At 37.5% G+C, this 14,294-nt stretch overlaps 1 protein-coding gene and 1 long non-coding RNA gene across 4 annotated transcripts; both read right to left on the bottom strand.

The window, feature by feature from the left end:
• Positions 1-2,499: 2,499 nt before the first annotated feature.
• On the bottom strand, positions 2,500-3,497 carry LOC113776087. Its single transcript, XR_003468968.1, has 3 exons — positions 3,233-3,497; positions 3,028-3,149; positions 2,500-2,894 (listed from the first exon to the last, which is right to left on the bottom strand). It is a non-coding gene; the product is annotated as an uncharacterized LOC113776087 (long non-coding RNA).
• A 186-nt stretch (positions 3,498-3,683) lies between these two features.
• Positions 3,684-13,585, bottom strand: LOC113775782. Of its 3 annotated transcripts, none has more exons than XM_027320791.1 (16): positions 13,503-13,585; positions 13,213-13,291; positions 11,889-12,435; positions 11,514-11,790; positions 10,383-10,678; positions 9,953-10,120; positions 8,978-9,712; positions 8,763-8,857; positions 8,622-8,681; positions 8,433-8,521; positions 6,675-7,280; positions 6,494-6,568; positions 6,004-6,074; positions 5,870-5,927; positions 5,436-5,682; positions 3,684-4,730 (listed from the first exon to the last, which is right to left on the bottom strand). In XM_027320791.1, the coding sequence occupies exons 3-16, from the start codon at positions 12,299-12,301 to the stop codon at positions 4,030-4,032; spliced, it is 3,891 nt and encodes a 1,296-aa protein (XP_027176592.1). In that variant the 5' UTR covers positions 12,302-12,435; positions 13,213-13,291; positions 13,503-13,585; the 3' UTR covers positions 3,684-4,029. The 3 variants fall into 3 exon arrangements, with proteins under 3 accessions (XP_027176592.1, XP_027176594.1, XP_027176593.1); XM_027320793.1 differs by having other exon boundaries at positions 8,622-8,672; XM_027320792.1 differs by having other exon boundaries at positions 11,889-12,323.
• Between the last annotated feature and the right edge of the window lie 709 nt (positions 13,586-14,294).

Genomic DNA, 14,294 nt, shown 5'->3' with positions numbered 1-14,294 from the left:
TAGGTCTTGTTAAATAATCCAATTTAGCACTTAAATTTAATGAATTCAGATCTTAATATATTTTGATACATTTCATAACTAAAAATTAAACATCAAAATTAATTAAATGACACTAAATTTTCTAAACAAAACTTGCTCCAAAAAATAAATGATAAGTTATTCACTTATCACTAAATGTGATATACACTCAACTGTATTAAATTTAATACTTAACAATTTAATAATTTAATAATTTAATGATTTCAGACTTCAAATTTCAAATTTGAGTTTTATAAAATGCATTTTTAGGCACCATTTGAATTGAAGGAAAGGGAAGAAAAAGAAAGGAAACGACACCAATGGGAGGGAAAAGGAAGGTAAGTGCAAGAAAGTAATTTCGTTCCCATTTGCCTTTGGATTAAATATGAAAGGAGTAGAAAGGAAACACTACAGTTTTGCTTAGATTGAGGAAGGAAAAGAAAGGAAAGGAAAAATCTAAATATTAGTTAATAAAAAATTAAGAGGAGAAAAACTTTTAAAAAAATTTAAATTATTGCAGTAAATTTGATTCCTCATCCCATTATTTCCGCCCACTCTTAGATGGAAATCAAATCTAATAAAAACATTTTGAATCCTTTCCGTTCCTTTGCTTCTCTTTCCAGCCTCAAAATGCAGTCCAAACAAAAGGGAGAAAAAACCAAACTCCCCCAAAATCCTCTCCATTCGTCCCATTCCCGCGATCCAAACGATCCAAAATCCTCGATCCAAACGATTCCCTAGTTACAGACTTGGCTAAACTATGGTAGAAAGGCAGGAGTAATAGTCAACCACAGACTAAACTCAACTATAAGAACACAAAAATTACTCACCAAATTACACATAAAAGGGGTGAATACGATATAAGAGCAGAAAAAAAAACCTGTCAAATTGAGCTAAACCTCACAACTACGAGAATTCAAAAATTACAAGGCATCATCCCTCAGTGTGCTACTTGTCACAATACAACATATAAACCCCATACCAAATGCATCCTCCTTATCACTGCACTAGAAAATGGGTGAATTGGTTCAATGGTGCGGCAGGTAGGTAGCACAACATGGTACAGAAATGGTGCTGCTAGCCGAAATATAGATCCTCTTGCCATTTAATGTCTTAGCTCGGTTTAGACTAAAACATCAAATGACATCCTGTGAGTTTATCCCAGAAAATAACAATTAACAAGAGCTCGCATGAAATATCCGTCAGACATCATTCCTCCTGGTTAGGTGCAGTTATCCAAGGAACATGGCAATGCTCCTTTTTCCTTGGATAACTGCACCTAACCAGAAAAGGAAAAAGGAAAGACAAACAAATCAAAACCAAAACAAAAACAAAAAAAAATCATGCAAACAAGTTTTCAGAACCCTGGAAAAAGTCCGTCACAATGATTTGAGAGTCGGTCGAAGCCCCACAGCTGTAAACCACATTTTTTCCACACACACACACACATATATTAACTAATAACAGCTGTTACAGAAAATATCTCCATATGGATTAAGACGTCTAAACCAGATTAAGGCTATCCTTCTCACTAAGCTAAAGAATCCGTTATATTTCAGCAACACTTTCTAATTGTTTGCATAATGCTTCTCAAGCTCAAACAACAAGCTTACAACCCATCTCAAAGCCCATTCAGACAATGCACTAGAATGCTAAGCACAGCTTTATGAACCCAATGCTGTTGAGCATGCCCAATCTCACAGTAAAGCTGTGGATAGTTTGTCTACAGTTTTATGGCAGGATGAGATGTGTATACATTACGTAATTGTATGATGAGCACATGAAATGTGTGCAAGAACCACTCAACAAAAAGTATATGTATTAAGTGAAATATCAAACTGACAATTCCTTAACCTTGTGAAATAGAAAATTTCCTTTTGCAATTAACCATCAATAATACAGAGTAAACAAAAAGCAGAAACAAAAGAGCAGGTTTGTTAATTATTTGACAGCCAAAAAGACATCTTACCACATATTCATTGCCAGACACAGTCAGAAGCTGAAAAACATAAAATATCAATGAAAGAGTGAATGATATGGAAAAAATTCCACAGAGGAAATCCATCTCATCAGGAAATCTCTTATGGGGCATACTGCAGATGGGGCAAATCAGGTCGACCTAACATAGATCAAACAAAAGCTGGCACTCTTCGATAAATCGAACAGATGAAATTTGCTTAATGAAATCTCTTTTTCTTTCTTGGTTTGGAACTGGAAAGGATGATAGGAGATAAACGTGGCAGCTTGAACACCTGCAGCAGTAAGACAAAAACATTTCAAGGTTGTAGCACTTGAGAAACCTGAATAGTTGTCCACAAGACGCAAGGGACAAAAGTATATTCGTATAAAGTTGAATTACAAAATCTCGCACCAAATATCACATTACATAAAGAAGATTGAGAATGTGGAGAGAGATTCTTCAAAAAGTCACACCAAGTATTAGACCCCCCCGGGGGGGGGGGGGGGGGTTGTTGAGAGAGAGAGAGATTTTATAGTCACAAGAAGCTGCCACGCCAGCTATTGTTCTGAAAATGGTTCAAACCCTGCATGGACATACCAAATTATCAATACCTTGCAGCCAGCAAAAAGAATATCAGATGAAGGGCTTCAGTTTAGACTTAGACGAGTAAACTCCATCAGAAAATATGGAGTTTTCAGGAGAAAGTTCGCAGAATATATGGCTAACATTAACAGGATTTAAGCGTTCATGCAAATTAAGTTCTAACATAATGTTGAAGAAGAAATCTTCCAATCTAACATCCTTAATGAAATACTGAGAAATGATACACTGCTGGAACTTGTATCTGAATTTCTTTGGTTTGGGCCTCCAGTCTAAGTCATTTCTGACACTAGAACACAGCCTCCTTCATGAACTTCTACAAAAGTTTAAAAAACACCAAAAGGTCAAGAGGTGAAGAACAGGATCCTGAATCCACAGACTCATATAATTCTGCCTACTTAACTGATAGTAGCAAGTTCAGAGTCTGAAAATAATTGTGGGCATAATACCTTTAAGCTGCATGGCCACAAAGCTGTACAAACACCTGTAGCATTTATAGGTATTTACTTGTGCCAAAAGAATTCCAGCACTGTGGAATGTCATGGAAAATCCAATAAAGCTGTCAAGAGAACTTAATTCCAGCAAAGTCAATTAAAGGCACTATTTCCTCACAACAAACAGATGCAGACAATGAGAAAAGCAAAGAGCACATACCAGTTTTATGTTCTCAAAAGCATATTCATTCTGGAAAAAAAGGCAATGTTCCAACTTCTGCAATAAGCTGCGCAAGTGCAGCATCTGACAGAAGAGACATTATTTGATTCCAGAAGGATGGGCAGTAAACAACTTGTATCCTGGTTTGGTCTATCACAAACTGGTTAACCTCTTTTCTGCATACAACCAGTATGCTGCAAAAAGGACACCTGCAAGGAGATTGATACTCCACTAAATCATTATCCCTACTGTTCATATCTCCACTTGAATGATCCTTCCCTGATCCTGAAAACAAAAGAAACTAGAAACAATATCAATAGGAATCTCAACCACGCAAAAGCCATGTAATTGAACAACTAGTTCTTATTTATGGAAAATAAAGCTTGAAATAAAGATTAGCCAAGCACAGAAACTGTAAAAATCACGCAAGTAATGTCGGAAAACACCTTAATTTAACCAATGAAAACGAATTTTATTAGAACATAAATTCTATGTACAAGGACATTGTTCTCTGATCTATAAGCACTACAAACAAATACAGTGCTGCTAAGACAAACTAGCTTATAGGGTGAACAAAAAGATTTTTACAGTCGAAGTCAAAAACGTGAAAAGGAACTAAATCAACACATTGTAAGGGTTCACTCAAAAATCAACTAGTGCACTAGTATCTGAAAAAAAATATAGCTTAATTTTCATATTGACCGCCACACAATCTCCGTGTAACTGGTCATTTCTTGGTAACAACGATGTTTTCCTCTGTGATTTATACTGAACAGGAATATACAACAAAAGCAACTTCAGACCATCATATTTAGTTCCGACAGATCATCCATTGGAATTTCAAGGCCCATAAAATCATGATCTTGCAATGCATCGTCATCAATGTTCAACCATGATCCTATGTCTTGTCCCTGACCTCCAAAATCATCAGCGACACCTAGGTCATCCATTTCAGGGATCTGCAAGCCGGATAAGTCAATAGGGTCTTCTAGTTCATCCAAGCCATAGTCATTTTTATCTTTGACCATGCCACTTGAGCTTGTATTACTTGTTTTTTGCGTTGAAGGTACGGTAACTTTAGGCTTCTCAGACATCTTCCCAAGAAGGCCATTGACTGATGCAGACAACTGTGCAGTTTTCTGCTTTGGTTTTGTCTTAGACTTCCTTTCTCCCTTAGCCGATGTAGGCCTGCCTGTTTTGGTTGTTCCACTTCTGGATATAACCTCTCTACTACTACCTTTTCCTTCTCTGTCTCTTTCACTCCTCTTTCCCTTCGTACCGCTTGAAAATGAACTCCCAATACCTGGTGTGACAGCTGGTGACATGGCAATTGCACCACCACCAACATCATCAAGTGACAATTCCTTCTTTTTTACCCTATTTGACCAGGTCTCTTCCTTACCAGAAATTTGTTCTGAAGCTAAATTTGCAGACAGGAGGTTATCAGAAAACATGTCATGATTGGTTGAAGAAGGGCTCTGCTCTGCACATGTAGAAGCTGCAGAAAGAGAAATAATACTGGCTGAGCATTTATATACACGTATGAAAAGATAATAAAATGCAGGAAACCAAAGCCATCAAAATAAAACTTAAGCTAAAAAATATCTAAGACTGGAATTGATTTAGGACTTCAAATTGTGGTTTATTGCTTAATTCAGTGTATGTACTTTAGTGTTAAGCATGTGTTGTTTGTCACATCCTAGGTGGGCAAAACAGTTGTCTACCTAGTGTTCAATAATACACTGTAGTAGCAGCCCTACTGTGGCATAGGTAGAATTATCAGGGACTACTATATTAGTAGAAGTTATAGCCAAACCCAAGGCTGGGAGTCCAACCGTCCGCCAGTATAGCAGCAGTTGACCACCTTGACCACCATATTACCTAGTTGTTCATGTATAGCACCAATGTATGTCCAAATTTAGAAAGTCAAAATAATAAATACCTCTTCTGTTTAGGTATGAAGCATAAGTTGATTTATTCCTTTCCACCACCTATTTAGATACTACCCTCTTCTAATTCCTAAATTATTATTACTTTATCATAACCATCACCCTTGAAACAAGAAAATGCTACATCACAATCCAATCAAAAGTCTAGAAAATGGCACAAAACCACTGCAGTCTGACAGCAGCAAAGCAAGCTCCAAGTCCCAAGTTCCTCACCCCTTCCCATCCCTGTAGTCCAGGCATCAACAAAAAAGTACCTGAAGGTCTAACTTCATGTTTGCCAGATTCACCATCAGCAATAGAATCCATAGCTTGGACATCACCAAGCTGGGAGCACCCAGAAACGAAAATGTCCCTGAACAAGGGTTCATTAAAGCAGCTTTTTCCAGTTTCCTGATATTCTTGGCAACGTTCCAATGTCCTCTTTACAAAAGCTAAAGCAGCATGTTTGGCCATTTTACCATTTGCACTTTTCATCCCATGAGCATTAGGACCACAGCAAGTCTGCAAATACAATGAAAACGTGTTGCAACTTTATGCTTCAACATCCAAAATACATTAATAGGGCAGTTGGAACAAGACCTAACATCCACTCTTCAATTCATCAGACAGACAATGAAAATGCAATGAACACATATGTCAACTTCCAAAGCAGCATATCAAAATAAGGATGTAAAACAATCAAAATTACCATATATTTCTCATAAGCCATTACTACGAGTTTGTTGAGAGCATGCTGTTCAAACTCCCTACAATAGAATTAGAGAACTTAAGTTAGCATCATGATACACATTAAGAGGCTAAAGTAAATAAAAATATCCTTGCCTGTCTTGAAGCTCTCTGGTGTCAACAGCAGATTTCAGCAGTCTGCTAACTAAACCCTTCCTTTTTGAAACCTAAACACCATTAAACAACTGTAAGATGATCTTGAAAGAAATAGTTTCTCAATATCCCGACCATGAAAAATACAAAGGGCTGCATCACACTATGGCAAACACAAGTGGAAATAGAGAATCTGCATAAAATTATGCTCTACAACTCCTTGAGAATAGTCTACAATTGGAGTTTAATGGAACAACATACCAAAACACATCTGCCAATCAAGCTAAAGAAATACAGAAGACAACAAGGCCTAGCTTATGAAAGTCATAACATCCAATGCCCAACCCCATATGACAAAGACAAAAAAGACATGAAAAAGGAATAGCATAGTCCACCTAAAACACATCTATGAGCATACCTCATGACATACAACTAGGAAGACACATTGAGAGAGAGAGAGAGAGAGAGTACTCTAATTGTAATCAGATGATACCTGTTCATAGTAAATCTCATTCAATTTACTAATTTCTGTAGAGATCTCTTCATTCCCAGAATTTGCAGAATCAGGCTGACAGAAGAATAAAGGGAATAGAGGAGGTAAGTATAATGAAGTAAAGGGCACTATAACAAGGCATAAGTTGCTAACAAGAAAACACGAAGAAAAGCAACCCTACCGCAAATTCAGGAAAGATTCCAATACAATGAATTTCCAGGAGAAGTCGTTCATTTATCGACATACTACTGTACTGACCCTCAGTGCAGTTGACGCCAGGCGTCAGTGCTTGGTCTGGTGGGAAACCATTTTGTGAATTTCTGTAGCTTGGAATTCTAGTGTCTGGAATGGACAAACTGCTATTGTCTGGCATAATATGTTTGAGCTCATTAAAGGATCCCCCGTTAGCACTTATGCGAAAACCATTAGAGGCAGGATTTCCTGATAAATCAGAGTTTTGAGAGAGCTGAGAACAGAAACTATCTGATTTTACATTTGTCTCAGGCTCAAATCCAGACTCATAACCATCAAATCTGATGTCTTCATTTTCATTGTGGCAAAATTGTTCATCTCCTTCAGGAATGAGAGCTGAAATCAGTCTCTGGTAGAGGGAGACATCCTCAAGAGTCTTTGTGGCAGAGGATAAATGCTCCTGGGTATCTTCGCTATATTGTCTTTTAAATCCTCTTTCAATTTCATTACCCCCAAAACCATTGGACACTGAACTAGGATTTACCATCCCTGAAGATGCTGCCATGGGTGACACCGTGATTGGTTCAAACTCCACCTGCAAGGGGAAAATTCAATAACAACTAAACTAAATTTTGTGGACTAGAAAAATAGTTGAGAATGCAAATGCCACTTGACTTTACACAGACGCAGATATTAATATCCCCCCTTTCTCATTTATTGTATTGCAGTTCTTTTTCTTTTTTTTTTGGTTGTTGGGGGGGGGGGGGGGGAGGGGCGGAGGGAACACAAGACATGTTGTGCTCTATCAAAATAATAGAAAATTCTATTTTCTATTCAATTAAAAATAAAATGGAGACATGAAAATTTTCTACGAATTCCTTTTAGCCAAGGTATAACATATCTAAATAAGATATTAGACATCTGTGTAACAGTTTCTGCTCGGATTTTTACAGATGCTTGTAATTGTTGTTATAATTGAAATGGAAAGGGGTTTTTAACTTGATATTCATGTATCAATTTCTATTTTCTTACCTGCTTCATTAGGAAAGAAAATATCAAAGTTAGAGATTCAAACAATTCATTAATTCGCAATCAGCAGTCAATAGTTAATGGTTCCAAGAAGTTGGCCATTCTGAAATGCTATATACTAGAAAAGACAAGGGCGGATCAACTCCAATCAAAATAAAAATTAAACACCAGAACAAATACATTCTTCAAATTTGAAATTGCAGTCACTTAGTAGATGGATTACTTTCTTTCTTTCTTTGCATTCAGTTGAAACATCTTATTAGTAAACTTAACAGCATAGAAATGGGAAGCAAGGCCCAAACAGATCAGTCAAAAGGTAAAAGCAAAAAGCAAAAGCGACATATTCAAACTGAGGGATGAAGTTGGATGAAGTTAGTGTACTCAAACATTATCCAATAGAAACCGTATGCAGAACTACAATGTCAAACAGATTAGGCCAAAGGGGAAAGTAAAATGCAAAGAAACATATTCAAATATGGGGATAAACTTAGGGCAACCAAGAGAACTATCAATAGAAATTGTAAGCAAAAGACTACCATGTCCAAATCTTATACCATCTCAGAAAACAAAAACATCCAGTGACAATAATAAGAAACTAAATATTGCAGACAGGTCAATCTATCAGATCATCCAATTTCTAAAATAGCATAGAGCTCAGTGATAAGCTAGTAATCCTATTATAATGCAAAAAGCTTCTGAAGATGCGAAGTGCCACAACCTTCTGTTTCAAATAGGCCACATCTGCATCAGATACAAACCGAAAGAGTGGCTCCATCTGCTTCCAAAATGAGCTGGAAAGTGCTGGGGCTGCAGTGAAAAGTGGATCAACACCAAGAACCTCTATTGACCATAATATGCACTTTTTTGGATTCATAATGCATGCAGAAAGTTCTGACTGAAACTACACCTGGATTAGTAACAGCATTTGCAGCAGCGAGTAGTACTTCATGTCCATCATCTGAACCGACTAAGAGCATTAAAGAAGTAATAAAGATGGAGAATAATGAACAGCCAGAGAGGTTTTATAGAAATCTCTGACTGAACTCACCAATAAAATCTGTTGCTAAACTGACTGCAGAATGCTTCTGACGTGTATAAGCTTTACGGTCAGAGAGCTTCCTAGTGGGCGGACGACCTGCCTTACTGAATATAAAATTCAAACAATATAAGGAACTTAGACTAAAAACGCAGAACATCAAAGCATAGGGCACGAATAAGCCCAAAATAATAACCAGAATAATCAAGAGAAAGAAAATGCTAAACCTTTCAGTTTTGTCAAATCCAAGTCTGGCACTTCTAAGCTGTTTTGCAGTTCTCACATTTCCAAGCTTTTCAACAGTTAATGGCATTAAGGACCTAGTTGAAGTGAATCCCCGTCCAGTCCTGCCTTGTCTTCGAATTCCATCTCCATGGTCATCCCCACTAATAATCTTTTTCCTTGGTGGTAGCATCAAGTTTGACATCTGCTGGACATTCTGCCCAGCTTTTTCTTCCATGCCATCGGACTTCTTCATCTTATCTTTAAACTTCATTTCAGAGGGGGGCCCTGATTCCTCACTTTCAGACAATGCGGCTGAAGAGAAGTGGTCACCTTTCAATTTAACTTGCTGAGGAGAACTTCCAGATAAGCGCCTTTCATTTCCAGTGTCTGTAGATGCCGTGTCCAAAGCAGAGGTTTCATCAGTGCTCTGCACTATAGGTATGAAATTACTTCTTCTTGCTGTTCTTGAGATTTTCTGGGGCCTCTGGCTGGCCCACTGGGCAACAGGAGGTGATGAAGACCTCATCGACGGTGTCCGTTTCCGACTGTTTACACCAACTGCAGCAGGTATTTTGCTTGTGCACTGAGAAACTTCCCAATCATTGGCAGCTGTTGCATGAGAAACCACAGGTGACAATTTTTGCCCAACACTTGAACCTGACCGTGGACCTCGAGTTGCATTCAGTTTTGTGCTTGATGTAGGGCTACCAGAGCTGAAATCTTCTCGAGCACTTGTCCTGGTTGTACAATTGGGAGGGGGGGGATAAAAAAGAAAACAAACAAAAGAGCACAGCTTCATTTAACTTCAACAGACTAAAAATCCAAGCAGACAAACAGAAAGTGAGGAGGCAGAATCTTCAATGACACAAACTAATGACATATTACCAAGAAGAAAGGACCACATAACAATGTCATTAAAAAGAAATGGATCCCAAAACAAGAATCTCGGAGAATATGCAGTTAAATGCCACACATACTTGTTAATAGCTTTCATATTAACTTTTTCTTTATCTGTAGGGCGATCCCTTTTATCATGGAGAAGGGGGCTGTTATCCTGCTCCAGCCGAGAGATCGATGATCGTGTGCCTGAACTGCTTTGCTGTGAGGAACCATCAACTTTGCTCATACCTCCATTAGCAACAGGTCTGCATCACAAAAAGTAGACATGATTCAGAAAAAAATGTTTTATGGAAGACCATGCGAAATGAGACTTAAAACTCTAGAATGGAAGGTATTCCTACTTCAACCTATTATGGCTGCAAGTGAAAGTTCAAATCAAATATACAGACAAAACAAAGAAGAATGAAAATCCAAGCATCTAGACCATTATAAAAGCAAATTCAACAGAGGAAGATTAATACAATCAATACTAAATGTATGCACAAAATGATACACTAAAAGCAGTACCTGAAGCCATGGCTCTCACTCAGCCTTGACCGGGCATCAGCAAGAAGCCGCGGTTGCATCCCTTGTTTAAAATCTCTAGAGCCATCCATAGGTTTTGCTGCTGATGAGCTTGCAGCAACATCTGGCTTTATCCCAGACCGCTTTTTCTTCATCTTGGATTTCTCCCATCCATCAACACCTAAAGGTGATGGCCGATCCTCGCTTTGGACTGCACTACTACTGGGAATTTTCAATATTTCCCTATCTCTATCTGCAGTCCCTGAAGGCCTAGCAAGAGTATTAGCCCTTGCATCCGCCTATGTCAAATTAAACACATACTTCAGTACCATTTTGGAAGCTTGTAACTAGATTGTAGCAGAGTATAATAAATGAGGCATAATTAAGGATGCAAAAATTGCTATACATAGTCAGACAAAGATTGAAGCTCTAAAGGAGCAAAACTGAAAGTCCAGAATAAAAACATTCAGAAATATAGCAAATTAATATAAATAAGCACGCAACAACAGCATTTTGGAGGTTGTAACTAACTTGTAGGTTAATCTAACAAGTTGATGACATATTTAGGGATGCAAAATTTGCACACTGTCAGACAGAAAATTCTAGGGGAGAAGTAGTGAAAGTCCAGATAAAGACGTGTAAAAGAACAGCAAATCGCACAAAGAAAAAGCAAATGGAACATAACCTCAATACGGAAATCAGTTTTGTATAGTTCATCCAAAAATTTTCAGAACTTATGAAGAAATAGAAAAGAAAGGAGACCGTCCACCTGACAACAATGTAACCAGATAAGAAAAAGACAAACTATGTCTTCAGTGAAAAGAATATCCACACTTAACAGCGAACTAACGAAAGTAATTGTTCCTTGACTATCAGTACTGTGATATCCACAGAAACATATATAAGCAAGCCAGTTAAAGCAGGAGACTCCTGGATGAGGTATTTCCCATGTCAATCACATTGTAAACTGAGCAGAGAACTTTAATAGAACCTAGAAAACAACAATAGTTCTATGAGCTCAAGAAGCTCCAGTATTCGTAAGTGCCCAAGAGACTAAATTCAAAATAAAGCAGCGTTCATAAATATGAACCAAGAAAATATTATGGCATGGCGACATAAAAAAATGCTACAGACCCTGGGATCCACCATAGAAGTCCTGGTGCGCTTGTTTGGTACAGAATTCTTTGTCCTCTCTTCTGATTTTTGCTCCACGTCAAAACCATTTGCACCAACATGACTCTGAGCACCCATCTTAGAAATGCCTGTAGCCGAAACTGATCGATCAGCTGAATACAAGGTATTGGATCGGTCACTGGAAAAGGAATCTGACCGGGATCTCTTCCGTGATTGAATAGTTGGAAACCACTTGTTCATCACAGATAATGACTCATTGAATATTTTTACACGTTCCCTGACATTTAATACAATATTTTTCATGCATGAATCAACACTGATGTAAATCCACATGGAAACAAAAAAAAAATGAAATTAATGAAACAAAAGCAATACCTAGCTTTTCTACAGCCCTCACGGACAGAGGTCTTGAGACGTCTAAATTCCTCAGGTGAAGGAGAAGACACAGGTTTGCCTTTTGCAGGTGCTGAAGAAGGATCTTCCAATGGAATTCCAAAAGAAACACTTGCAAGTCGCTTAAAATCCACTGGTCGATTAAGTTTGAGGGTTGTAACCATTGATTTTGGATCAAATCGTAAACATTGAAAGAAACTCATCACATCTTGTGTTGCAGCAGAACTACCTCTACTCATGTTTGGAATGGCTGGTAAAATTGGCATCTCTGTGTTTTCCCTAAAGCTACCAGATCTGTCCAATGAAGCTGCAGAATAGGATCCACGCTGCCCAGAAGTGTATAAAGGCCTGTCTGGGCTATTAGAAGACAGATCGAATTTGCTGGATGCTGACATCGCATCAGTTTCCACACTCTCTCTTTGTCGTAGAACGTGTTTACACAGTTGTGCATGGCAATTTTTTACAAACACAACACATGAAACCCAGCATAAATTCTTGATAAGTACAAGGCCATAAGAAAATAAGACACCTGAAAAAGATAAAATTAAAGCATATGAACAGAACTCGCAAAAAGTCAAAGTAGATAATTTTTTTAACACTGAATTCTTTAATTAAAAAGATTGACTTGAAATGAAAACCCTAGTTCCCATCATTTATGACACAGGACAAAAGCATCAATAACAACTTCACTAGTAGTACATAAACACAGCCGTGATCCACAACACAGTGGATTTTCTTCCAAAAGCCCCTGTCAATGCTTGCAAAAACCCTTCAAGGAACAAGCTTATCAATAAAAGCCAGCCAACTTCTCTGAACACCACACAGTTTGTCTGCCAGACAATATATCTATGTAACAGCACTCCAGAAATGGAATGTCTATTCCCAGAAAAAGAAAAATCGTAATGAATCCTTAAAGCTCGGAAAAATTCCCTAATTCTGCATGGTCAATCTACCAGATCACCATTTCTTCTCAGTTTAAGTATGACTTATCAGGCCCTGCATTTTCTAATCAACCAGCTGATATTTCTTGCACCCTCGTTTCTTTAGTACAATATACTTCATTTCCGCACAGTAGCATTATTCTTCAAACTAAGCTTAGAAATTCTAATTGTCATCCAGAATTCCACCTTAATTACAATTAACTAATAGCTAAGCGATTGCAGAGATTTAATAATGTTATAACTCTAAAACAACACCGATTTAAAAAACATTATCAATCATCAACATACAAGATTCAAGGGAAATAAAAGCATATACACATAAAATTTGCCAAATTTGAATGCAAGAACGAAAAAACAGAAATTACCTGGTAAAATGAGCTATAAATAATCACGGAAAAATCCAAGGGAAAGGAGTGATCCAAACCGCCCCTAATTCCTAAAATCCTGCCAATCATTAATAAATCAAACAAACGTCAAAATTGATCAACTTAGGGTTCAATTAGGGTTTTGTCAAAAAAATGAAATAAAGAGAGAGAAAGCAGGCAATCCTATTCATAGACCTAAAAAAGCGAAATAAATGGGAAAAGAAAAAAGATAACACACAAAAATATATAATTATTCGTGAATTTGAATTGTTGACTAGGAGAAAGGGTACCTGAGAGATGGAGAGAGTAGAGAGAGAAAATAATTGTACGTAAACGGACGTCGTTGAAGTCGTTGATCGGTGGAAGGGTCGTCGAGGAGGAGGAGGCTGTCTGTCGAAAAATAACGTGGACTATTCACCGGATTTTAGCCCGCGATTGGATTTGATGGAGCCCGGAATTCATAATCCACCTGGACCTTTGTGCTTTGCAAATTTTGTCATCGATACCGTATTCTTCCAAAGTGCATCCAGCCAACCAGTATTTGGGCTTGCTTTCGACCCAGCCCAAATCTATTATTCGGGATTATAATAATTATATAAAAGCGACATTGTTAGTCAAAAATAAATAAATGTTATTCTCATAATCTACATAAGCAGTATATTAGCTATAGAATATGTTACAATAATAAGAAAACAAAAAAGCAGATTTTCTTTAGTGTTAAGACAATTTAAAAATCGTTGAATAAGCTAGATAATATAGCTTAATAAAAGCATAGTTAGCTCTCAAAGATATTAGCTTGAACAAGTCAGATGATTAGCTTGAGTCAGCAAGCCAGGCAGAAAAGCAATTGGCTGAAAGCTTTAGTTCATAATTATGAGTTATGATTATGATGGTTTTATTATCTTCATCCAATTACATTATGCTGCCAAAGTTCCACTGCAAATACTTAAAAATACTTGAATTCCACCATCATCCAGGCATGAAATTGTGTTGGGTATCTGAATGAAGTGGGCAATCCAATTTGGTGTGTAGCTCATTTTGCTTTTGGAAAGATCTTACAACTTCAAAACCCATTTGATTTA

The sequence above is a fragment of the Coffea eugenioides genome, chromosome 6 (genome assembly GCF_003713205.1).
Source record: "Coffea eugenioides isolate CCC68of chromosome 6, Ceug_1.0, whole genome shotgun sequence".
Taxonomy (NCBI): Eukaryota; Viridiplantae; Streptophyta; class Magnoliopsida; order Gentianales; family Rubiaceae; genus Coffea; species Coffea eugenioides.
This window is presented reverse-complemented; position numbering and strand designations above follow the sequence as displayed.